The following is a 26,176-nucleotide window of genomic DNA, read 5'->3' on the forward strand; positions in this document are numbered from 1 at the left end:
GCAGATAACCATTGTTTACATTTTGTTCCTGAGGCCTCTCAGCTTCTCAGGAGGAAAAAATCCTAAGGAAAGGATTTTCATGAAAAGATGTCTGTGACAGAAGGCGTGGAAGGAGCCTGGGGCTGGACTGTAGCAGACTGCCTGTCCGTCCATGCCTGGCTTTGCTTCGCAGAAGATGGAGGAGCTGGTGGGGAGGGTGTCGTGCCTGACACTTTCCATCAAGAGTAGACATCTTTTTACTCTGCTCCTGAAGGAAAGGAGAAGTGCCAGGTGGTTTTTTGGGATGGGTCACTTGCTAGCAGTCAGTGCTGTCCCCCAGCCTTGCTCTTCTCTCTGCAATTCACTTCCAGGCAGAACAACTTTGCCCGGGGCCTGGAGCAGCAGCTGCCTGATGGGCTGGTGGTGGCCACTGTGCCCTTGGAGAACCAGTGCCAAGAGGAGCTCTCTGACCCCACTCCTGACCCTGAGTTCCTCACTGGTGAGTGAGTCCAGCTGGATCCATGCCTCTCCCAGGGAGGCAGCTGCCAGCATGTCCAGCTCAGCACCCCAACCTCCCACAGGATATATCTACTGGGGGATACATCTATGAAGTCAGATATATATATACATATATATATATATATATATATATATATATATATATATATATATATATATATAGTATGGCTTTAGCACCCTGTTCTCAGCTGCACACCAAGGAACCAGCAGCTGAGGGTTGGTTCCTTTTTCCAATAGGAGGAAGGCATTAAAAATGAAGGAAAGGCAAAGGCTGTAAATTAATTGTGGAGTAAAAGCTCAAGCATCCATCAACTATTTGGGGTATTTACAAAAAGATTTTTCTTCTTTTTTTTTTTTCTTTGTTTTTTTTTAGGGCAAAAGAGGTTTTCCAATTACTTTTGATTTCTCTGCTGATTTAATGAAGCATTCAAAACCCAGCGCCACCAAACCAAAATGTTTTGGTTTGCTATACCAGAGCATCATGGGCCATGAGTGATAGGTTATCATAGGTTCCTAGACAGCCTTCAAGGATTTGCCTTTTTTCCAAGTTGCCAGTACTCATAAGTAGCCTTCATTTCCTTGGTGTTTGTTGCTGTTTATCACTCAGGACTCCATTTTCTCCATGATGGAAAAAAGCCATTTTTTATTCACATAACTTCTTTTCATACAGTTTTACAGACCTCGTGTGGGACTGCAATTGGTCAGTAGCTTTCTTGCCAATTACTTTATTGGATAGTAACAAGTTGTTATCCTGTATTGATTGGTCACTCAAACTCTTGGTGTCTACATGCAGGGACAGTTGTTTGTTAAAGATAGTTTTCATTTTCCTATCTAACGGTGCACAAACAGTTTATGCAGGTGTAAGTCATTTTTTAACCCAGGAAAAGTTTGTTATATTAACAAATTTCTCACAAGAGGACTTTTTTCACATGGCAACTTGCAAAGTGCTAGCTTGACAGGAGAGGAGGCCTGATTTTTTGAAGCTTTTCTCTATGATTTTTCTACCTTACTGTTGGCTGAAATGGCCCTGACATCGAGGAGCTGCTAAGCACAGGATGTGGCTGTTTTTGTCTCATAGGAGAGCTTGTGTATTCTCTTTGTCTGGCAGAGCTTCCAGGAGGATTTTGGGATCCCCCATGGACTCTATCCAGGGTCTGGTGGATGCTGGTTGCCCTGACAGGGTGCATGGCAGTGAAGGTGCAGGCAGATTCAGCAGGGAGGAGGGTTCTGCTGGGTCTGGGGGGGCTGAGCTTCCCCAGGAGAGATGGATGGGTGGGTCACTCCTGCTTCCCTGGGGATGCTCAACCCTGCCTGGAGGTGCTGGAGGACACCTGCCTCCCACTGGGGCTCTCCTGCCTGTGACATGGTTACATGGATGTAAGGAAGGCACAGGAAGCAGAGGGAAGCACAGGGATGCACAGGCTGCCACCACAGCCTCAGCATCACAGCAGTGTCAGTGGGACTGGGATTTCACTGGCAATTATGCTGGGGAGGTAAAAGCCAGTAAATGATGCTATTCATTTCCCACACTCTGCTGGCTTTGTGGCTGATTTAGAAGTGGAAAAAAAAAGAGGAAAAAAAGTAAAAGAAGTAAAATATTCTCTGCTTGTCAGAAGCCTGGATATCGCTGTGAATACACGAGAGGCAGAGCTGCTGAGTAAGGAAGGGCTGTTTTTGCATAAACACTTTGCAGGGAAGAGCGAGGCTTTGAAGCTGTCGGCAGCAGACAGCACTGAAGAGAGAGGTGCTGAAGGCAAAGGATCTTATCCTGCTTATACTCTGTCTCCAGGTCTCCTTACAGAGGGGGGGATGCCCACTGCTATCCTCCTGAACTCCTGATGGGTGCCTGTTGGCAGCAGAGCTTGCTGTGACGTGCTGGCTGTGCAGCACTGGAGCTGAGAGGGAGGAGGTGGCCTGTCCCTGCATCCTGCTGTGGCACTCCGGGGATGCTCTGGCCACCAAATTCAGAGCCATCAGCACCCCTCAGTTCCCTTGCTGTGGCTTTGTCTGAGGCTCTGTGGCCTCTCTGTCCCTCTGCTCATAGAAGCTGAGCTGCTTTGGGCAGGAGTAAGTGCTCACCAGCCCAGGTCTCCATGAATTCCTGGCTTCTGTAACTCACAGCTGAATGGCTGAAAAACGAGATGTCTTTGAAGGAGAAGGACAAACCCTAGGTCCTCTCCAGCCCCAGCATTGCCATGGTGTCCTGAGGGAACATTAGCATCAATAGGAAGTGATTTCCCTGCCCATCTGCTGCCCACTCAGCTCAGTCCTAGCCGAGGGGGACCCAGGCCCTCCTGGTTGCCCTTGGGCACATGTGGCATGACGGTGACTGTCCCCAGGCCTGCTAACAGCTCATTAAAAAGCACAGCTCTCATTAGTGACACAATTAGCACACCTGGGCATGCCTTGGGAGTGGGCACTGGGAAGGAAGCAGGAGGGGGTGCAGGAGGAGGCTCATTATCTTCCAGCGCAGAGCAAAATGAGACAAGCCTACATGTTTTCCTTCAAAGCTGTCATTTTAATTGCTGGGGACCACCTGACCCTCGGCTCTGAAAGCCTCCCTGGGGGCATGTGGTGTGTACAGAACCCTTTTCCCTGGTTTCTTCCCACCTTGCTGGCTGTGTTGCCCAAGGCACAAAGGGCTGCAGCCATCCCCACGGTGAGGTATTGCTCAGCAGTGGCATTGTGTCCCTGTGTCCTCTCTCTGGCAGGGATGGTGAACTTCAGTGAGGTGTCTGGGTACCCCCTGCTGCAGCACTGGAAGGTGCAGTCTGTCATGTACCACGTCCGGCTCAACCAGATGACCATCTCCCAGGGTAAGTGTGCAGGGACACAGGGAATGGGGGAGAGAGGATGGCAAGAGGTGACAGAGCCTTCTGCTGGCAGGTGATTGTTGGAACCCAGGAAATGATTCTGGGTTCCAGAACCATTCTGGATGCTCTGGAGGACTCTAGACCCTGCCAAGGGGCTCTGAGACCTTGGCACAGAGCCCAAGACCCTGTGCCTTTGATTTTGACCCATGGAGCAAATTACCAACCTTTATATGAAGAATTACAAGTCAAGAGAGTTTAAGTAGAATAATAGTTAGTTTGTCACCGGGTGAAAAATAGATTTTTAGGGGTTTAGAATGGGGGCTTGGGGTCCCAAGATGGAGGAATTTGGGCGTGCCTTGTCCTTTCTCCTTCTTCTTCCTAGCCTCCATCTTCTGGGTGATTGGTGGCACTTTTGGATTGGTTTAAGGTAGAAAATCACTGTCTAACATAGGTGATAGGTATTGGGAAGTTATGGTAAATAGTGTACATGTAGTTTTTAGTATAAGAGATAACACTGCCCCAAGGATGGGCAGTGTGCCTCAACCCAACCTGCCAGACAGACCTCAGTGGGTTGGAGAAAGAATTTTATAGATAAGAAATGATAAGCAACCTTGAGACCAAGAATAGAAGAATCCTGACTCCTTCGACTGCCAGGCTGGGAAAAGAGACTTGTACATATCTCAGAGTCACTCTGACCAGCAGAGATTCTGAGAGGTGATGGGCTCAAAGGCTGGCTGTCCATTGTGAGTGTGTACGGGGTAGCAAGGGCTTGGTGGGCTCTGGGAACTGAGCATCTCCTCCACCTCCTTGCCAGCCTTCAGCAATGCACTCCACTCTCTGGATGGAGCCACCTCCCGTGCAGATTTTGTGGCGCTGCTGGACCAGTTTGGCAACCACTACATCCAAGAGGCAGTGTATGGCTTTGAGGAGTCCTGCTCCATCTGGTATCCCAACAGGCAGGTCCAGCGGCAGCTCTGGCTGGAGTATGAGGACATCAGCAAAGGTAGGAGCTTGTCCTTGGGAAGGGTATCCATGGCCACCCCCTGGGAGTGGGAAGTGGGTTTGCTTTCGGCATTTTGGAGGTGCCCAGCCTGTGTCAGGACCACATCCCATGTCATTGCCTCACCCTGCTCTCACACACTTTGAAGCCACACAAAGGATTCCCATGGACTGCAGCAGGCCAGGACAACAAGAAAGATCCATACCCACAGCCCCAGGGAAAGACAAGTGCACCAATCCCACCGAGCCATCCTGCCTCATTCTGGACTTAACTGTTGTCTTTAATCTTATTCTTCCCTTCCTTTTGTCTCTGCCATATCTACTCTCTTCCACCTGCATCCTGCAGCCAGACTTTGCTCCCTCCAGTGTGTTTCCTTCTCCTGGGGAGAATGCTTTTAATGCCAGGGAACCAGTTAGGAGCTGGGAGGTTCATCATGGTGCCTAGGGCCTCTGGCACTGCTGCATCCCTCCAGTGCCCTGGCTGCAGTGAGCTGTGATGGATCCCCTGTGGAAGAGGCCGTGTCCAATTTCAATGGCAGCTTTACAAAAGCTGAGGCAGCCTAACCCCTGCCTGCTGCCATCTGTCCTCAGGTCCGTGGCAACTTGTCTGGTGGAGAGTGTCCCTGCCCATGGCAGGAGGCTGGAATGAGATGGTCTTTAATGTCCCTCCCATTCCCAACTATTCTGTGATTCTGTGATTCTGTGATCTCTTGTGCTGGCCTCAGCAAAGCTGCCTGTAGGTGTTTTCCTGCCTATGCTGGGGATGGTGGGTTGCAGCATCCAGGCTTGGGCAGCAAACAAGAGCCAGCTCCCAACCCTGGGCATGGGGGATGCTGAGCAGAGCTGCTGCTCTTTAGATGACCTTGGTTTGCTGCTGCTGCCCAGGAATTCCCAGGTGCAGGCAGTGTGAGCTTGGAGCCACAATGGACACATCATTTCCATCATGAAGCTTCATAATTCTCAGTATTGGCACCAGCCTGTGGTGCTGCTCTTGCTATGTCCCAGCCACAGAGACGCTTGTTATCTCCCCAGGGCTCTTGTGTGGGACGGGCTTCTTTCAAACCCTGAGTCTGGATCCTGTGGGCTCCTGGAGCCTGGACTTCTTCACAAGCCCACCTGGGAAAGCACAGGCACGGTGCTGTTTGGCTGTGGGCTGTCTCCAGATGTAGCACCTCCTGATTGCAACGACTTCTTTTATTTCTCCTGCAATTTCCTCCTCTTTGATTTTCGTGCTTGGAGGCTTTTCAGGTCTGGCAGCCTTTTTCCACCCACAGTATCACATTTAGGTTTCACTCTGGCACCTGCCACTTTCCTTCCTTTGCTTTTTGTTTGCAAACGTCAGGGGCTGGATATCGATTGAGAAATTGCAAGAGACAAATCATTCCCTGGCTCCTCTGCTTTTCCTCGGTGCCTGCTAAGCTGCAATTCACAGCCAGCCTAAAGTGATCCATCTCCAGCTTCCTGGGGGAGCAGAGCAACACTTTTGTATCCCAGGTTTTGTTTCAACAGCCTTATTTTCTTTCAGGAGACTCAAGGATGGGCTAGTGCTGGCCCATCATTTCTCCACAAATCCTTGCTATAGGGAGATTTTCCTATTGAGTCATGGATGTGGTCCATGGTGGCTCCCCATGTACCAGGTCACCACTAATTATGGCCTGAGCCTGCCCTGAGAGTGAGGCTTTGCCTGCTCATCCTTCAGCTTCCTCCAACTCCACCAACCATCTTCAATGGTCCCTCTACGCTCCTTCTTCTTCTGTATCAATCCCTGCCATCCTTTGGCAGGGATTTTGTGTGAAAAGCACTGTTTCCCTTCATGGCAAGGCTTGCCGTGGCAGGGTGATGCTGTCCAGGGCACAGCAGTGATGGCAGATTTTACCTTTTTGATTTCTGTGCAAGGACTGTTCCTCTTGCGCCAAAACATTTCCTGCTCTGTAGGGCCAGGAGGGCTTTTTCAGGAGAGTGGTGTGGCAGGGGTTTTGTTGGGGAGTCAATGTGTTGTGAAGGTGCCCAGGCAGGTTCTCCAGAAGCCTCCAGCCACATGAAGGAGGCTCCCTCTCGTGGGGACCTGCTGTAAGGCTGGACTGTCCCATCCAGCTGTAGGGATGGGGCCAGGGAAACTGAGGCACGGGGAGACCAGAGGACCTGCAATCACAGAGGCCAGGGTGGGCTTTTTAGTCCAGATTCCTCCTCTGAAGACCAGTAAGTATTTAATCCCTACAGAGAAAAAGGATGCAGGGGGCTCTTCAGAAGCACTGCCTGTCTCCTGGGTGGGAGGCAGAGCTCTGGCCCCTCATATTCCACTACCAGTGGCCTGGAGCCCACCCTGGTGTCACTTTTTCCCCCCTTCTGCAGGTAACTCTCCCTCGGACGAGTCAGAGGAGCGGGAACGGGACCCCAAGGTGCTGACGTTCCCCGAGTACATTGCCAGCCTCTCGGAGTCGGGCACCAAGCGCGTGGCAGCCGGCGTGCGCATGGAGTGCCAGAGCCGCGGGCGCTGCCCCTCCTCCTGCCCGCTGTGCCACGTCTCCTCCAGCCCCGACGTGCCAGCCGAGCCCATCCTGCTGGAGGTCACCAAGGCAGCCCCTCTCTACGAGCTGGTCACCAACAACCAGACCCAGCGGGTGAGCAGCCACCTGGGCACGAGCGGGGTCAGCCCTTGCCCCTTGGCCAGCCCTGCTCTCCAGGGTGGATGGGCTGTGCTGAGCCCACCAGGGGATGGATGAAGACAAGTGGTGGTGGGATGGGAGTGCTGGGGAAGATGAAACAGGAAAGCCTTATAAATATGATTGCCTGGCAAAAGATTTTGAGAATATAGAAAGTATAAGTGAGATTGAAATGAAAGCAAGCTTTGAGATCCCTTAGTTACTGAACAATGGGAAAACAATGGTGTAGCCAGCTGAAGGTAATCCCCTTTTGATGAAACAGTACCCTCTGCTTGCAGACAAGTCCAAAAGTCAGAGCAGACCCTACTAGCTTAGCAGAAAGGGTCCAAAGAGGAGTTTTTAGAGTTTAAAATGTAACATACTATAGTAATATAATGATTCTTATAGGCTGTATGTAAATGCTATAAGATTTGTATATTGTACTAAATTAGTTAGTAAGAATCAGAATACTCAAGACAGAAGAAAATTTATTGTATTGTAACAAAAACTTTGCTCTCTTACCCCTTTTACTCTCTTATGCTTTTGCTCTCTTACCCTTTTACACCCTTACCCTCTCAACCTCTCTACCCCTCTCTTCTCTGGGTCCTGCTCTGAGCTGTGGCTGGCAGCTCCCAGCAAGGCCCTGCACCCAGGCCCTTGGCAATAAACCCCAAATCCCAAAAGGCCCCTGCACCCAGGCCCTTGGCAATAAACCCCAAATCCCAAAAGGCCCCTGCACCCAGGCCCTTTGCAATAAACCCCAAGTTCCACGACCTGGCTGCAGAGATCTCTCGTCTCTGTCTCTCCCCACCGTCCTACCCCCGATCCAGCTACATGGGAGCTCACCTGCCCAGTGCTCAACCCCTTCTCCTGTCCCCCAGCTGCTGCAGGAGGCCACCATGAGCTTGCTGTGGTGCTCGGGCAGCGGGGATGTCATTGAGGACTGGTGCCGCTGTGACTCCAGTGCCTTCGGGGCCGATGGGCTGCCCACCTGCGCTCCTCTCCCACACCCAATGTAGGTGCCCAGCCTGGCTCTGTGGTGTGGTGGCTCTGTGAAGGGGTGGTGATGGCCAGCAGTGGTGGCAGGGGGTGCTGGGGCTGTGGGCCTTTGTGGGGAAGGTTTGCAAACTGATGGGAATCGAGAGTGCAGAGTTGCAGTGTCTTTTCTGAGTTCAGCTGAGGACTATGGGGCTGGTTGTGGATCCATCCTGGTAAAGCAACCCTAGGAATGAGTCCTTTGGACCACCATGCCCAGAAACTGGAGGGGAAAGGGAGGGGGAGTAATTTATCTCCTGAGGTTGCTGTCTCCTGTGAGTTAATGGCTTTGAATCCCTTTTGTTGTGAGAAAGTAATGCAAAAACTGTCCCCCAGCCTGCGTCTCTCCACTGTGCATGAGCCCAGCAGCACACTGGTGGTACTGGAGTGGGGCCACTCGGAGCCCCCCATTGGGGTGCAGATTGTGGACTACCTCCTGCGTCAAGAGAAGGTCACTGACAGAATGGACCACTCCAAGGTGGAGACAGGTGAGTGGGGACTCCCCTGGTTCTCCAGGGACAGTGGGATGGAGGTGTTAGAAGAGAGCCTGTCTTTGTCTTTGCAAGGGGGTGCTGCAACAAATCAAATATCCTGGGGAAGAGAGAGCAGCCCTTCTCCTGCCCACCATGGTGCAGAAAGGGGCAGCTCCATACCACAGGGATGAACTTTTCTGGAAAAGCAGTGGGTCCAACTTTACGCCAACTTCATGCCTTAGCCTTGTTCCCCCTTAGCACCAGGCAGTGTGGCATCAGGCACAGGCTCTCCACAGCCCCTGTGCCATCACCAGTGGCACATGCTCCCCTTTCTCCCTAGAGACAGTGCTGAGCTTTGTGGATGACATCATCTCTGGTGCCAAGTCTCCCTGTGCCATGCCAGCCCAAGTGCCTGACAGACTCTCCTCCACCATCTCCCTCATCATCCGCTGCCTGGAGCCCGACACCACCTACATGTGAGTGCCCTGTGCCAGCCCTGTGGCAGTGCTGGCATCCTGATCCTGTTTGGTGCTGCCTGTATTTCCATGTGGAGCCCAGAGCTTTGTTTTTCCCCCTTCTCATCCAGGTTCACGCTCTGGGGAGTTGACAACACAGGAAGACGTTCCAGGTCAAGTGATGTGACGGTCAAGACGCCGTGCCCTGTGGTAGATGATGTGAAAGCTCAAGGTGAGATGGAGGGAGCTGCTTGGGCCAAGAGTGGGTTCCCCCTTCCAGCATGTTCCTGTACATGTCTCATGTCCTGGCTGTAACCTCTCCTTCACCCATAGTGGCCCAGGAGCTGCCACACGTGTGCAGGGCTGAGATGGGGGCTGCAGGAGGCACAGTTCTTTCTGCAAACAAAAGTGAATAAATGGTGTTTCACTAACACTACCTGATGGCATCACCCATTTATTTTCTTAATTAGACCAAACTGTGGGAAGCTAACCTGGACTGAGCCCAGGGAATGCCATCTAGTCTGTTGGGACCTTGTCTCTGGCCTGAGCCCAGGGAATGCTATGTAGTCTGGTGGGACCTTGTCCTGATGTGATGTAAATCATAACTCAGTGGACAAATCTTGGTTTTGGTCCTGGCTTCCCTAGAACTGAGCTTTACCTGTGGCAGGCTTTATTCATGCTTTTCCTTGCACCCCACTGAACACCCCCTGTCCTTCTGCCCAGAAATAGCAGACAAGATCTACAACCTCTTCAATGGCTACACGAGTGGCAAGGAGCAGCAGACAGCCTACAACACCCTGCTGGACCTGGGCTCCCCCAGCCTCCACCGAGTCCTCTACCACTACAACCAGCACTACGAGAGCTTTGGGGAGTTCACCTGGCGCTGTGAGGATGAGCTGGGGCCCAGGTAGGCTCGGGAGCTCAGCTGGATAAGCAGCCAGGCCTGCCCACCAGCAGGATTGTCCCTCAGGGATAGTGGTGACCAGGAAGGCATCTCTTCAGCAAATCTCATTATATGATGATGGATGAGAGACCTCAGAGTGTCACAGTGGGGTTTCTGTTTTGCTGGATGCTGTGCATGTGAAAGGACCACTAACAGGACAAGGTGGAAAGTGGTTGACTGTTGTCAACCCAACCCTGATGTCCATCCCATCAGCCCTGTCCTGTCTCTGGAGTCTGGCCTGACATATTCATGCTATGCAGAGTGGCAAAAGGGTGGGATTCTCTTTATTCCTTCACAGCTGATGCCACAGGCAAAAAGGCAGAAGGTCTCGGAAAAATAACACACCTACAAGGGATGGAGATTGGATTCTGCTTTCTGCCTTTTCCTGGGCTTTGGCTTGAGCTGAATGCACCTCTGTGTGCTGAACTCTGTCAGCCTGTGGTCCCCAGCAGGCAGAGGACTGACTTTAGGGCTGAATTGTGCATTTCCTCACTTTTGATCCACATCTGTGGTTGTGGGGGGGTGACACGAGTGTTTTTGGTGCCCAGGCAGTGCTTAGCTGCCACAGCAGGTTTTGGAGGAGGTTCTTCTGAGCTCTTCCTGTCTAAAATAGTCTCTTTGTGCCTGAGTAAGCACCATGTCTTCTCTTCAGGCCTCTCCAGGTTGCTGAAGCTTCCCTAGCTGCCTGAGAATGTCCCAGGCTTGTAGAGATAGCCAGATGTTCCCTTCTCCCCATGTCCTTCAACATCTGCTTTAGTCTGTGTGGTTTCCCAGTAATGTGGGTATTTCCAGTCAGTTCAGCAGGCTGGGCTGGGAGATTGCGTGTGCTGCAGTGGTGTTTCATAGCATCTGGCCTCCAAACAACCAGAGCTGTGACCTCATCTGGAAATCAGGGATGCTTTCAAACCTACATCTCCAAGAGCTCCTATATATGGAATTCATGGCCTCTGCCTTACACCGTGCCCCATACCTCCTCTTGCTGGTCTTCCAGCACTGCTTCTGGTGCTCACCTGTGTACTTCTAGCAGAGGATAGGAGATTGCCCATGTACATTCTGTGTCCTCCAAACCTCTGCTAGGCAGTCAGAGAGACTCAGCCTGTGCCTATCTTGCACTTAGTGCATTGGACTTGTCTCCTAGCAGAGCTCTAGTGTGAAACTCTGAGGCCCTCCATGCCCTGGAGTGGAGGTGGGTTCTCTTCTCTTTTCCCTTTTCCCATTTATGTCCTAAGAAATGTGAGCCCTTTGAGGCACAACCTCAAAGCTCAGTAGGATCATTGCAGCACATGGAGTGTTTTTAGGGCAGAGGCTCCCAGCAGCTCCTCTGCCCAGGGTTGCCTCATTCCCCCGACACCCAGTGGGATCAGCAGGCCTGGACTTCCTTCGGTCTCACCTTTGTCTTTATCCCAGCTGTGGTGATGCCGCTCCGTCTCCATTTCCAGATGTGAAATCCAGCCCCAGTTTGCACAGACCATCTGACATCTGTTGTGGTGATTTGCATGAGGAACACATAAAATTCCTTACGTGACAGACTGGAGTCGTCACGGAGCCGCTGCCCTCACCGAGGCTGAGCGCTGCCACTGCTGCTCCTGCTTCAGTGAGCACCAGCCGGGACACGGCGTGGAAGCTGCCTCCTCGAGCCCCACAGAGCAGAGGCATTGCCGTGGAGCAGCCAGGAATGCCACTGAATTACCCAAATGATGCCATTTTCTGTGTGCATCTACGAGCCAGAGGGTTAATTGCAGCCTCTGGAAAGGCTGGAGCGCTCGGGGTAGGATGACGCAAGTCGCTGATGAAGTGTTTGCAGCTCGCGCTCCTTGGAAAGAGGCACTGAGGCAGCTGCAGCGGGCTCTGGTGATGACAAATCTTGGAAAGCAGACCTCCTGTTTGATCGTCTGCGAGGGTGAAGCACCCAGACTGGTGGTGACAGGACAAATCACTTGCAGATGACATTATTTAGCCAGCAGACAGTGTTTGTTTGACTGTTGCTGATGCTCCTTTGAAGTCGGGGATGCGGACCCACGCGACTGACTCTACCATGTCCCTCCTCCTCCACACGTCCAGGGCACCTCCTCCTCTGCTCATTTGTGGCACACTCAGCTCCCTTCTTGGCAGTGCTGGCTGCTGGACCGAAGAAGCAGAACTTGTTGTGAGTGCACTGGTAACTTGTCTGAGGCTGCGAAAGCAAATTGCTCCCTCACGGTCCAAGAAGGGCTGCAGAGTGTCCTGGTCTTTGCATAAGGAAAGGAAATGGAGAAAAAAAAGCAAGCAGTGAGTGGAAGCTGGATGTGATGCAAAGCCTAGTGAAGTCTGGTGGTGCCTATGGGCTTTGAGCCAAAATCTGTGGGATAATATCAGGCCTTCCTGTGAGGGTACCTGTAATGCTGGAGGAGGAGAGGCACTCGTGGCACCTTGCTTAGGTGTCAGATGCAGACACCAAGACAAGTGAGAGCTTGGCTGTTTTCTATGGCTGGCCAGCTTGGGTGGCTGTCTCCAGAGCCAAAACCATGCTAACCACCTTTTCCTCTCTGGCATGCCCTGGACATGCTCTGGGGTGGCACTTGTCATGTGGCTACAGAGCTGGACAACCTTTCAGTGGCTCTAGATTGGGCCCTTGGAGCTGCAGTCACATCCAAAGTTTTCTCTCCATGAAAGCCAAGCTTGGCTCTGGCTGGACTTGGGGTAAATTAATTCCTCTTCAAATAGCTCTCCCAAGAAATTTCTGGCCTGGAGGGAGGTGTGGAGAGGCAGTGATGTTCCTTCATGGTTGGTACCCATATCCTGGAGCTGTCAAACCAGCCCACCCTGCTTATCCTAAGTAAGAATGTCCAGTAAGAATGCGATTTTTTCCTTTCAGAATCATGATTTGTGACTGCTGCCAGTTCTGGGCTGAGCAGATGCTGAGTTAAAGCTAGTGAGGGGCTGTATCTTCTTTTCCTTGACTATTCTAACCCAGCAATTGACCTTGTAGCTGGGTAGGAAATTTATCCCAGCTCATCAGACACTTAAACTTTGGTCTGGGTTTCCAGGCACATGAGATACCTTCAAGATGCTTCATTTGAATCCATTGCCTCCACAGTGGCCACATTCCCTGGAGATCACCCAAAGTGTGTGATAAATTTAAAATGAACACAATGTGTTTTATCTGTACAAACTGATTTTCTTGATAAAAACATTAGAAGCACAATTTTAAGAGGACAAATTTTAAAAGAACACAGCTTAGATCATGTTTGGCCATGATCCTCTGTGCTCTTCCAATATCTCAGCCAATACAAGAGGCTGGTGATTTAGCACTTCCTCACTACCAGGACAAGCCTGCACTGAGGCTATGATGCCCTGTGTGTGCTGGATGTCTCTTGCAGAAGATGGATTCATCCTGGAGCTGCTCTGCCTCTGTCACCTGACCTGCTCTCAAGGCTGCCTTGGCTGGGTTGTGGCTCTTTACAAGCTGCTGCTGCAGTGATTTGCCTTTCCTCATCTTGCTCTCCAAAACTGGAAGATACAAAGTGCACATGAAAAGAACCAGGGAGCTCTGCCACATCCCCTGCTCTCTCAGAGCTGTTTGGATGGGTTTGATGTGTGCTCCATTGTATCCCTTCTGGTTTGCAGGGTCTGCTGTCCATCTTTCCTAAGCTGTTCCTAAATATTGTGAGTCATGTAGCAGGAGTGTCATTCACTGTACTTATGTCTTGTATGGATCATAATTCTTATCTCACTTTCAACCTTCCATACAGACCCTCACAAGCCAGACATGACACTCTGGTTTGGATTTTTTTTTTTCTTTAAATCTCCCTCTTCTTCAGTGGTATCCTGTCTTGCTGCTCGCAATACTGTGTGCTTTTCTGGCACTGGAGAAGTTGAAGATGCCCCATTCCTAGAAGTGTTCAAGGCCAGGCTGGGACTTGGAGCAACCTGGTCAAGTGGAAGATGTCCCTGCCATGGGACAGGGGAGTGGAACAACATGATCTTAAAGGTTTCTTCCAACCAAACCATTCTGTGGTTCTGTGATTCCTACACCAAACCATGAATGACCAGTATAGCTCCTGAATATGCAGCACATGCACTTAATGGAGAGGACACACATGGTGACACTGTTCTGGGCTGGCCATATATGTCATGCCTGACACTTCTTAGCTTTTATCCCCACTGCCTACAATGCTATTGGCTCTGTTTTCCATCCTGTAATATTTGGGATCCAGTAGCTGCAATAGTGACTGGTGGTGCCACTTGAGTCCTTGGTGATGTCCACCCAAAGGGTGCTGGGGGTTTCACAGCTGCACCTGTGACTGTCTCCTTAATAAACTCTCAGCAAACCTGGCCTTGTTGTGTGAGTGGTACAGGGTGGAAGAAGAAGAGGGGACAGGACAGGGAAGTGTGAGTCCCAAGACCAGTGCAGCAGGTCCAGCACTGCCATGGTGACATGGGCATCTCTTCCCTGGGCAGAGAATCCTGTTCTCACATGGATTTGGCTGGCAGTGCTGCCTTGGGAATGGTGTGTCCCCACAGCCATACCATCCCTCCTTGTCCTGGCAGCTCCTTACAGCTGCTCTTGCATTATCTCTTCTCCCTCCAGGAGCTCCCGTGGTGTCCTTAACTATCTTTACTTTTCTCTTCTCACTCATTCCTCCCGCCCTCCCCGCCATCCTCTCCGTGGTGTCTCCATCACCCCTGCCACCCCTCGCTGTCCACCGCCCCCCTGGCATCTCCCCTCGCCCGCCCTCGCTGCAGGAAGGCTGGCCTCATCCTCTCGCAGCTGGGGGACCTCAGCAGCTGGTGCAATGGCCTCCTGCAGGAGCCCAAGATCAGCCTGCAGCGCTCCTCCCTCAAGTACCTGGCCTGCCGCTACAGCGAGATCAAGCCCTATGGGCTCGACTGGTCGGAGCTCAGCCGTGACCTCAGGAAGACGTGCGAGGAGCAGACGCTGAGTGTCCTGTACAATGACTATGGTGACAAGGACTACTGAGGCTTCTGGGCACCTGCTCTCAGGCTGGCCTTCCCATGGGCCTTCCTAGGGGTTTTACACATGGACCCATGGAGGGGAGGGTGTCGCTGATGTTTCTGGAGAATTTGGACTGGGGAGCAAAACCGGCTGCTCTGTGCAGGACTGACTCAGTATTAGTTTCTTCTTCAACTTGGCCAAAAGCCTTTCTAGTTAGAAGTCTTGTGGGACCCAGTTTTCTTGGTTTTGTTTTATTCATTTTGCCAAGAGGTTCCTCAGCATTGGTGGAGAAGGCAGGCTGGGAGGGCACAGCCCTCTTCTCCTGCCCCATCCCTGCCCTGGCTGTGAGGGCTGACTCCAAAGGTGGGTGACACCAGTCGTGGGAGGAACATGGTGACACAGCCAGGATGGGAGAGCAGGTGATGCAGGCAGAAAGGGAGGCAGGGCATGCAGGTCAGGTTGAGATGCTTATGGTTATGGCTGAGCTGATCAGCCACTTGGAGGCCAGCGGGGCTGGGATGGGGTTTTTTGCAATTGTAAAGCATAAGGTCAGGGTGAGACCTGAGAGAGCAATGGTGCTGTTGGTGGGCAGAGCTGGTGGTGTCATCAGCTGGGGTGAAGAGGCAGGGGCATTGTGACCCCATCTCCTCAGGTTCTTCACATGGCCCAAACCCACATGTGCTCCAAGATGCAGAGTCCTCCAGAACAAAAACAAAAGCAGCTTGGCCTCAGGGCCAGTAGTCATCTGGACATCGTGAGCTTTCTTCTTGAGGGACCACATTCTTTGGAAGTCAACCTTAAAATCCTTTTTTTTTTTTTTTTTTTTTTTTTTTTTTTTTTTTTTTTTTTTTTCCCACTCTAATAAAAACTTAGAAGCAACATCAAGCTGCTGCTGAGGAGAAGTCAGCTAGGAGAGCAGCAGCCAGATGACGCAGACAAGATGTTCTGCACCAGACACTTGCAGCTGTGGGATAGCCCAGGCTCTGCGTGGTGAGGGGAGAGGCATGCAAGGTACCCCAATGCTGTGGTGCAGGATGGTGCTGAAGGTTCTGATCCCAGAGAGGGCATGGAGGACAGGCTTCTGGGGGTATTGCTTGCCTGTGTTCAGGCTCACATCTGGCTCTTCCTCTGGTAACTTTTTTTTTTAAAGCTAGAGAGCTGGGGTTGTACTGGGACACTGGGTTTGGTTCGGAGTAAACGATTCTCCAAATCCCTGTCCCTGCTGATGATGTTGGAGGCAGAAAACAGGTTCCTTTTAGCTTCAGCTTCCTGCCTGGTTTGCAGAGGAGGCACCTCTGGACTTGCCAGCTGTGCACCTTTGATCTAGACAAGACCAGAGCCCTACAGTGGGATTTTTACGATGCCTCCAGAGAGAAATTTCCTTTTCATTTTTTTCAGTCTTGGCAGGAACAGTCTTCAGCCTGTCTCATATGATTTTCTGCCTCATTCCTCCTCCTACCTGCCAAGGACATGGCTTGAATATTTGTGTGGTGCTGAGAGGGAGGCGGCTGCGCTCTGCACCCCGTCACTGCCGACAGCGCTGCAGCACCGGATTCTCTCAACAGCAGCTCAGTATCTTCCTGCAGGACCAACTATGCTTTGCTCTCTCCTTCTCATGGGCAGACATCTCTCCAGGGGCAGCTGGCCTGGACTGGGGAGCTGCTGGGAGCAGCCACCGTCAGTCAGTATGACCTGGGCATCCCTGTGTCATTGCTGTATTGTGTGTCTGGCAGGGGTCATCAGACAAACGTTTGCTCTGTGCAAGAAGGAAGTCTCCTGGATCCTTTTGGATTTTTCTCACGTGTTTGTCCTTATATTTTGATGTGCCTGATGCTGCCAAGGGCTTAGGGCTCAGAGTGAGACCAGTGCCACCTCCACGCACAGGTATAGATGGGCAGGTGATCTGTACTGAGTCATCACTCCTTTTCCTTTTAGCGAGACTCGTGGCCAAGACACTTCTGTTTATCCTTTTGCTTATCCCAGCAGATGCTGAGACAACTTTTAACTTCCAGCCAGGCAGCCATCCAGCCATGGGCAAAGGGCATCTCTGCTCAATGCCTCGAAGGGATGTTTGAAGGAAGGCTGCTCTGGCCCAGACACCAGCTGGTTTCTCGCCAAGTAATACCGTGTACATGGCCTTTATGTGAAATGCAGACTGTTTTCCTTTGGGTAGCAGACTCCTCTCTTTTATTGCTTACTAGGTGCAGCAGCAAGGACAGGAGCAGTGCTGTCTGCCAGCCACTTGCTGTGACACTGCCAGGAAAACCCTGCACACCCCATGCATTCACACCTGCCTAGGTTACTTATTCATCTGGCCCCAAGATTCACACCAAGGCTCTGCAGATATTTCTGTTCTGCTTCTGTGCTGACACTTCAAAGCCCTTGCATGGGCAACCAAAGCCCTGCAGCATCATCAGCCAGCTGGGCTGGGCTCTGCTCCATGGGTCCTGGCTTCTCCATGGGCTGGGCTTTGGAGAGTGAGGGGAAAGCCACCTCTCCTTTGGGGTCCTTTGGCAGCACTTTTGCACAGCTGGATGGGGCTCAGCACCCTCACCCTGTGACAGACTGTGCAGGCTGCTGGCAGGGCTGTGCTCTGATGATTTGCCCACTGTGGTGCCCCTGCAGCTGCTGTGCTGGCAGGGCCTGGCAGCCTGGCACGTCTGTGGGGCCATTTTCACAGTGACCCTGGCTGTGTGAGGGCTTCCTTCTTGGTTTCCTCACTCTAGCTTTGCAAGTCAGAACCTTGCCCAAGCTTGGATTTTCTTGCCCAAGTCTCTCAGCTACCACACGAGTCCCTCTTAGACAAATGCCAGCAGCCACCATGGGGTACCAGACCAGTCCAGCATGGGGACTGTCCCTTGCTGCAGACCTGGCCTTGGTGAGATGTGCTGTGTGGGGCTTGCTCACCCAAAACAGGCGTGCCCTGGTCTAGTGGAAGGTGTCCCTGTCCACGGCAGCAGGGTTGGTACCCAATCCTCATTAAGGTCCCCTCCAACCTAACCCATTCTGTGTCTCTGATTCCCTGCAGAGCTGACACCACCCACATCTGCTGCAGGCTCCTACTGTTGGGCCTGCACAGTATTTTCTCTCTTGGACTCCTAATTCTTCCCAAACTGCCAACAACAGGCACTTGCTTTCCAACCATTTCTGCAACCTCCTTTGCCCCCCCTGCCCTTTCTTTTTGTTTTATTTCTGAATTAATGAGCAATCATTCACCTGAGATGAACCTCTGGGTCGTTAACTTTTCTTTGCTGCGTCCGTACCCCTGTAATAGCATTACTACCTTTTCCTTGTCGTGGAGTTATTTAACATATAAAACAGTTTGGTCCTTTTCTTTACAAAGATGGCTACAATTCATGTTCCTTGATGTTCTATTAAACCTCTAATGTGACGTTTTACTACTGTAGATTGAAAGTAGGGTGCTTTAGGGTGAGATAGCCATGTGGCAAGAAATACAAAACCCTTCTGGATTACTTAAAAGAAAAGAATTTAAAAAAAAAAGGTTTTAAACAACAGCAACAAAAATCATTGTACCACTATGTAAAACTCCAGATGATAATTTAACTGACTATTAAAAGGAGCTGTTAGTAATCCCTGGCTCTGGCAAACTGGAGTGTTTGTTTATAGTTTTGGTCCAGTTGATGTCATCTTTGGTTGCAGATGAAACACTCTCAGCCTTTGAACTTGGGTGAGTCTTCACACAAGTTTAGCATTATCCTGTCTGCCCACTGGGTTAGCCAAGTCCCAAACCACTCAGCACACACAGATGGAGCCCTGTCCTGCCCACCTGCTCTGCTGGATGTGGGAAGGTAAAGATGTCTCCAGCCACCCCTTTTTTGGGGAAAAACTGCATTTACACATCCTTATCAAGAGTACCTCAGCCCTTGATTTGCAAACCTCCACAGAAGCTGGGAATTTGGAAGCAAAGTCCAAGAAAGCCAGTTTTTTGTATATATAAGGGGGTTTTACCCACCTTTTAGCCATTCTTTTAGTATGTAAGGTGGATGGGATGGTGCTAGTGCTGTGCTGTCTGGTGATCAGCCACCCCTGGAGAATGTCCTGGTCCATCTGGCAGACTTTTGACAGAGGACTAGCAGCAACATGAGTATTAAAGTCCCACAAAGAATGTGAAAAGCAGTGCCTGAACAGAGGTGAGATCTGCAGAAGATGCCAAGAGCCACTTACACTGCTGTGTTGTGTCTAATGGTCAGGCCATCAGGACTTGCAAGGGCAGGTCCCTTGGCCAAGCCCAGTGTGCACTGCCACCTACCCTGCCAGATGGGTGGAAGACCCAGGGAGAGCCTGGGCAGACAGACAGGCAGACAGGCAGGACACTTGGGAGGGACACAGGGGGGCATTTAGAGACTATAGCACACAAATCCATAGGAAACCAGACTTCATCAAGTCTCATGGAACGACTTGATTTTTCTTTTTTTTTTTCTTTTCCCAGTGCTAAATTGCAGGAAAATAAGCTAAAAATACTCCCAATACTTCTGCTATTTTCCATGCAGTTAACCACCATCTCATTGCACAATAAGCTGTGGCCATAGAGTGAGATGGAGGAGGAGGAGGAGAAAGAGGAGGAAGAGGAGAGGGTCTGTGTGGCAGCAGGGTGTGCAGCTGCAAGCCTAAACTGCTGTGTCAGTATCTCAGCACAGCTGGCTCATTACAAAATCATCTCCGGGGTCATCTGGTTTGCAATCCACAGGGGTTTGGAGAAAGCCACCCCAAAAAAGGGTGAAGTGGACTGCAAGGGGTGCACCACCAGCACACTGGTAGGTTTTTAGGAAGGGTTTGGTAAAGTGTGTGTGTGTTTTGGAGGGTTGCTGTTGGCTCCTCTGCCTGATTTGGGGAGCTTTGCCCTAGAGAGGACATTTGATGTCACTGTTCCTCCTCTGGGACTGAGTCCCTGTGCAAAGACCAGACATGATGAAAAGATTGAGGAGCATCAGAGATGGCTGGAGGAAGAAGAGTGGGGTGTAAACACAGGGCAAGGGCTTTTTGGTGTTTCTCAGACCACAGGTGAAAAATTTACCTGGTCACTGAAGAAAACAAGGTAAAAAAAATTCCCCAAATTTTAAAGCAACTTTATTGTCTTGGGTTTTAACTTTCTTGCCAGGATTTCACATGGTCTCTGGCTCTAGTGTGGGCCACCTTCTGCTCCCTGTCACTAGGGATGTGAACATACACACACACAAACACACACATTTCCCTTAATTTTAAGTGGATTAATTATAGAAGGTGTCCAGTTTGTAGCATAACCAGGAGACCTTCTGATAAAGTGTTCTTGCAGCTGGTGGCACAGTAAAAGCTGCCTGGGTGGCAGCCTTGAATTAGGAGGTGGCATTGGAGGTGAGTGTCCCCCCACTCCCCAAAATCCAAAGGAAATCTCCAATTGGGCTGTGACTGTTCTGGGAGAGTCTCTGACTTGGGAAGAGGAGAATATGTTAGACCAAACCACCTCCCTGGCCCCCTTCTGGGTGAATCAAAGAGGCAGGAGAGATGGAGGATGAGAAGATTATTTATTTTTCATAGATTTTTATAAAAAATAATTATCAAATACAAAAAAATAAAAATAGCAGCAGCCTCCATTGTGAATAAAACCCTAAAGGGGACAAAAACCGCTCAGTGTCGCTATAGAAGAACAATATTTCAGTATGTAGAAGCTGTCTGGTCATAAGAAGCACAAATGTCTACCAGCCAAGCCAGCACTTCCTGTCCCAACCCCCCAGTTCCCCTGTCCATGGGCACAGTCCCTTCCCTGCACACACAGGTGAGCAGAGGAAAAAACCAGGATTTTCATGCCAAAAGGATACAAATTTGGTACATAAACACATAGGAGGCATTCAGGTAATGCTGAGACCAGGCAGGGAAGGGTTTGTCATGGCAATAGATGCTGAAATTCTGCTTCTGGATGTGATGTTCATCCCATGTCCCCACCTGTGGGGGCTGCCAGAACCCCACTTCTGCTGTGTTGGAACTCCTGGATCTCCCCTTTCCTGCACTGGTGGAGCAGCACAGGCTGCCCAAGCTGCACATCCTAGGGTGGCAGGCAGTTATTATTATTTGAATTTCCTTGGGTTGCTTGAGGGTTGTTTTTTAATTGAAAAGTGGATATCCGACAAGATATTGCTGCTATCTGTCCAAGTGACAGTGGATTCTGGGGCGGTGTCCCTTGTGCATGATGAGAACAAAAGTGTCAGTGTCCCAAGAGGAGATGGGGCTCATTGTCCCCTACCTCTCCTCAAATCTCTGCCTAGGCCAGGTGGATGGGGACACTTGGGGTCAGGAAAGGGCTTGGAGAAGGACAAGGCATCTCCTGCCTGGATGCTGGTAGGATGTCCAAGCACCTCTGCCCCTACTCGGGTCCTCAAGTAAAACACAAGTATAGGAAATTCCTGACAAAATAGGATGGGGTAGAGCTAGTGGAAGCTCGGTTTCCAACGATGCCTTGAAAATTCCTGGTCTCTCCACACCGTGTCACCCTCTCTCCACCACTCCTTCATCAGACAAACTCTGGCTGGAAGCCTGTATCCAACAGCACAGGCCATTGCCTTCAGTTCCTACTCTGTGGTCCCTTCTCTGCTCTCCTCTCCTCTTTCTACCCCTTTTCTCTGCCTCTTTACAGCACAAAACCATCAGTGATAGTCCCAGCTGGAGCCAGGCACCTTCCCTATTGCTGCCTTTATGCAGCTGGGTCCAAGTTGAGCTTCTGGGAATTAATTATGGGGGCAGTTTCTTGCTGGGCTTCTTTGAGCCCAGAAGTGAATCTGCAGATTTTCACTTAGCGCCTGCAGGAGCAAGAGCCTCTAGGAAGTCAGCAACTGTATGTCCAGCCTGAGGGGCTGGGACAGAGATAATAATAAGGAATACTAATACTAAGGAAAATCTCAATGAGAAAAGATAATTCTCAAACTCTCCTGACAGGTTGGTTTTTTTGGGTTTTTTTTGGTCCTTTTGGCATTACAGGGCCTAGTCTCCTCTGAGAGCTGCTGACAACACAACTGAGTTGGAGCTTAGATGTGAGGGAAAGAGAAGAAGGACCACCACAGCATCCTTCATTCAAGCATCACACAGCTGCACTGGTTTGGCTTCTACACCCAGCTGGGTGTGCAGTGGCTGGGGGAGTGAGACAGAGAGGGAGAACGCTGAGTCTTTGCTCCTATTGACCATGCAGTGATCCCCATGGACACATAACCCTGCCCAAGGAGCTCTAAAATAATGTGTGATGGATGCCTGTGGTACCCTTGGAATCTGTTGTGCTCACTGGGATGATTCAAGGGCACAATAACATTTTTTCTCAACCCCACAATCCTGATCCAGATCCACGCCCTAAGAAGAACAAGGGAAAGCACTGGCAAATACCAAGGGCAAAGCTTGGTCCCTGCCAGATGCTCAAATCACAAATCACCGTGAGGTGGGAGCCTCCCTGCCAGCCATGGCCTGGCTGTTTGGCTTCTCTCTCCGTCCTCTTTCCCGCTCAGCAAGGAAGGGGAAAATCCCTGCTCCTCCTGCCCGGACCTGTGCTTTTCCCAATGGTTTGTACTTCACAGCAGCATGGGTGTGTGATAAAGGATACCCTTTCTCAGCTTCATCGAGAGCAAAGAAAATATAATATATATTTATATATATATTATATATATGTATATAGATATAATTAAGTTTAAATATTTTCAGAGAGATCACAACTACCTCGACCTTGCTAAAAGAAGTCTGTACAGCAGAGAGGGGTGAATAGTGACAAAGACAGACACCCAGGAGCCGCACCAGGACACACATCCATGGCAGCCCCCGGGCTCCCGGCGTGGACGGGCCCTGGCCCAGCGTGTGGCTGAGGCGGCCCCAGACCGCGGCCTGAGCGCCTCGTGTGGCTTCCGGAGGGAGCAGCGACGGCGAGGGGGCCCCAGCCCGCCCTCCGAGGCTCCTCGGTGGGCTGGAGCCGTCCCCTGAGCCGCAGCCGCCATGCCCCGCCCGGCTCTCCCTCACGGCCCCGCCGCCGCCCCTCGGCTCCCCCGGCGCTGCCTGACCCAGACAGGCCCTCATGGCGCCGCTACTGGTTCTCCTCGGCCGCCGGGTCGCGGCAGGTGCACTCGTCCTGGTCGCAGTCGGCGGCAAACGGGATCACCTGGGGGAGCAAAGTGTCATGTGTCATGTGTCGGAACTCAATGCATCCCTCTGGGTGTCCCAAGTTGAGGACCCTGTCGGGGGGCTCGGAGACCTTGGTACGCAGCCCAGAACACCTGGGGATTTGATTATGACCCGTGGAGCAAATTACCAGCTTTGTATGAGGACCTGAAAGTCACAGAAGTTTAAACAGTATAACAATACAATTATCACTATGAAGATTTTAGGATTTTTGGAATGGGGGTTTTGGGGAAAAGATGGAGGAACTTGAGCATGTCCAGCCTTTCTTCTTCTTCTTCTTGGTCTCCATTTTCTGCAGCGATGTTGGCACTTTGGGTTTGGTTTAGAATAGAAGCTCACTGTGTAACATAGGTGATAGGTATTGGAAAGTAATTGTAAATATGTTATACTTAGTTTGTAGTGTAAAAAGACATCACCACCCCGAGGGCGGTCAGAGTGCCTGTGGCTGCCATGCTGGGCAGACCTTGGCTGGGCAGAAAGAAAATTTTATAGATAAGAATTAATAAACAACTTCAAGACCAAAAACCGAAGAGCTCTGACTCGTTCTTTGGGTGCGCGGGCTGAAAGAGAGAACTTTTGCACATCTCAGGGCAGCAATTATCAACAAAACTCCAAGAGTCATGTAAAGTAATTCATGCTTAGATGGAAAATGTATGAAATAAAAATTGTGAAATAAATTAAACATCCAACGAGCCTCTGACCAGGGAGACAGATTACCACATGGAAGTTGTGAAACTCCTGGTGGCAGTGGGAATGAATTCCTTGTTAACAAATAAAAGAATGTGGCTAGTGCAGAGATGGGCTTCCCCCGGAACCACCCGGGAACACCGAAGGATGATCAGCACTTGATAAGCATCGTCAATTAAGATAATCGAAGTTGTCAAAAACATACATCTGAATACACGACTTCTCCTGACATGATCAGCACCCACCACCACCCAAGAAACAGCAACTGTCCAACCCTGCACAGTAAAAAGAAACCTCATACATATGCAGGGTCACAAAAGAAATCGGGGCACCTCTGCCTCAGGCGTAAAAACTGTATAAAATAGCCCTGCTGGAAACGGCATTCGTCAACAGAAGGATATCCAAAGCAATAGAGGCTGGATCTAAGTTCACGCAGCGCCGATCCCAGGCCCAACACTGTCTCTTTGGCTGTGGTTTTTGAGGACTGTATTTTGGTCGTGAAAATATCATCTTTCGCATTTATTAATTTGGCTTTCTCGTTGATATTTATAACAAAAGGGACAGCTCAGCTTCACCCTGGGACACCTCTCTGCCCCCCTAAAAGACCCCTCCATGCTGCTGTGGACAGACATTTTGGACTGTGCCCTGTTGTTGGCACTGCCAGGCTCTGTGCCCACTGAGGAATGGGCTCTGATACAACCTGTCCCTAGCTGAGTTCTGTTCTTAGCCTTTTTCTTTTTGTTAATGTGTTTTGAATTTTGTAGCCAATGGTCGGGTTGAATCTTGTGCCCCAAATGTCAAACCCTGGGAAGAAGTGTCCCCTGATGGGTGTAAGACATTCAGACTAGGCCTGGCAGTGGTGAGGCACCTTCAGATTAAAGTTTTACTTTGGTCCCTCTTAGAAAACCCCCTTCATCCACATCTGAACCTGTGGACCTGTCAGCTACTCCTGGCTCTTCCAGCAAAACACAAAGACAACAGAACCTTGTTTTCTGCAGCTCTTAGAGGAAGTCAACCAAGCTCTCAGCTGCAAAGCTGACCTGCACACTGCCCAAGGTGGGTGCAGTGTCCTTGGGCATTGTGGATTAAGGAAAGCCAGGCAGGATGGAGGCTCTGCGAGCAGAACAGCCTTCCATGGGGCAGGCAGTGGGTTCACCTAGGGCCACTCACAAGCTGTGCAGCTTTGAGACATCCCAGGTGCAGGTTGGGAGGCTCATTTCACATTACTTTCTCTACAATAACTGCGTGTGACAGAGCAAGCCTGTGTCCCCTTAGCTGCTGGTAGCAGAGAAAGGAGGGAGAGCATACACTGAGCAGCTGACTTCTGGTTGACAGTGGCCTGGTAATGAGCCATGGGAGCCGAGAAAACAGTTTTCTTCAGAGGTTTTATACACACCAGGCTCAGAGCCAGGAGTTTTTCTTACTGTGAAAACATTTGATTTTTCACAGACTGGATCAGCAAAGGAAGGGCTGGAGTGCTTTGGGGATTTTTTGATGTTTAAACCCTGTATTTCTCCATCTGCCTTAACAGGGATGTGCTGGAGGCTTGTTGAGCGGAAGATCTGGGACCTGTGGGGGATGCAAGCTGGGTCTGTGAGCCATGAGACTGAACCCCCCCACTTTCTGCTGTGAACCCATCCTTTATTTTGGCCATGCCTTGCTCCGAGCTGTCATGATATTGTTGTGGGGATTTCACTCATCACTTGGGTGTAAAGCCTCTTCTTTCCTATCTCAAGTGGATCTTCCCAGGATTTTATTTTTCCTTTTCTCTGTGTATGTATGCGTGATGAAAGGAGAAATGATTCAAGCTCCACAACAAAGATGAGAAGATCCAAATTCACATATTTTCGCAGTGAGAAATTATTTCATGCCCTGTGATTTGTTTTGCTGTTGGATATGATTAGGAAGAATGGGCTGTGAGCGCTGGATAGCAAGTTAGGTGGGAGGGAAGATTGTGATGGGAGACAAAGAAGGGTCTGTGCTACCCCAAAGCCAAGTTGCTCCCTCTATACTATTCTTCCCTCCTTAGAGAGGGAGGAAAACATCACTTGTAGCAGATGCCAGTGGATCATAGCAAAAATCCCATGAGACAGCTCAATTACAGAAGGTGACTTCTGACTCACCATGTCCTATGGAAGTCATTTCTTTGGGACATGTTTCCCAAAACGAGAGGAAATCCCATGAACCTCAGTGGGAGCTGGGCTGAGGTTTCAATCCCACTGGCCTGAGACCAAGCCCCACTCTTAATCAGAGCGATGCTGTCCATCAGCTTCAGCTGGCTTTGGTTTAGAACCGTGCGTTTGTTCTCCGTTCATGGGAGAGTTACACTGCAGGCTCGGTTCCACAGCCAGCAAAGCCAAAGAACATAGCTAGCAGTCACCCCTGAATCCACAGATGCCGGCCAAGGGCACGGGAGGTGCTCTCTTACCTTCCTGGAGGACAGGGTGGAGGAGCAGCAGTCCCCGCCGTCATACTGGCAGTACGCCCGGTTGTTGATGGTGTCACACCAGCCGTCTGCTTGGAAGGGCTAAGGCAGAGGAAGAAGGCTCT

The 26,176-nt window shown here is 50.7% G+C and overlaps 2 protein-coding genes across 2 annotated transcripts in view; one reads left to right on the top strand and one right to left on the bottom strand.

The window, feature by feature from the left end:
- Positions 1–18,357, top strand: part of ASTN1 (astrotactin 1) — a 61,834-nt gene extending 43,477 nt beyond the window's left edge. The window contains exons 14-23 of the mRNA XM_059478820.1: positions 351–478; positions 3,210–3,314; positions 4,126–4,314; positions 6,663–6,931; positions 7,834–7,967; positions 8,324–8,475; positions 8,801–8,936; positions 9,047–9,147; positions 9,639–9,822; positions 14,584–18,357. Coding sequence (XP_059334803.1) covers positions 351–478; positions 3,210–3,314; positions 4,126–4,314; positions 6,663–6,931; positions 7,834–7,967; positions 8,324–8,475; positions 8,801–8,936; positions 9,047–9,147; positions 9,639–9,822; positions 14,584–14,818 — 1,633 coding nt within the window. The 3' untranslated portion in view covers positions 14,819–18,357. The remainder of the gene's footprint in view (positions 1–350; positions 479–3,209; positions 3,315–4,125; positions 4,315–6,662; positions 6,932–7,833; positions 7,968–8,323; positions 8,476–8,800; positions 8,937–9,046; positions 9,148–9,638; positions 9,823–14,583) is intronic.
- Positions 18,358–22,844: 4,487 nt separating this feature from the next.
- The window catches only part of PAPPA2 (pappalysin 2), an 86,841-nt gene continuing 83,509 nt past the window's right edge, over positions 22,845–26,176 (bottom strand). Inside the window, exons 21-22 of the mRNA XM_059478819.1 lie at positions 26,055–26,153; positions 22,845–22,919 (exon numbers count right to left, since the gene is read on the bottom strand). Coding sequence (XP_059334802.1) covers positions 22,845–22,919; positions 26,055–26,153 — 174 coding nt within the window. The remainder of the gene's footprint in view (positions 22,920–26,054; positions 26,154–26,176) is intronic.

The sequence above is a fragment of the Ammospiza nelsoni genome, chromosome 9 (assembly GCF_027579445.1).
Source record: "Ammospiza nelsoni isolate bAmmNel1 chromosome 9, bAmmNel1.pri, whole genome shotgun sequence".
Taxonomy (NCBI): Eukaryota; Metazoa; Chordata; class Aves; order Passeriformes; family Passerellidae; genus Ammospiza; species Ammospiza nelsoni.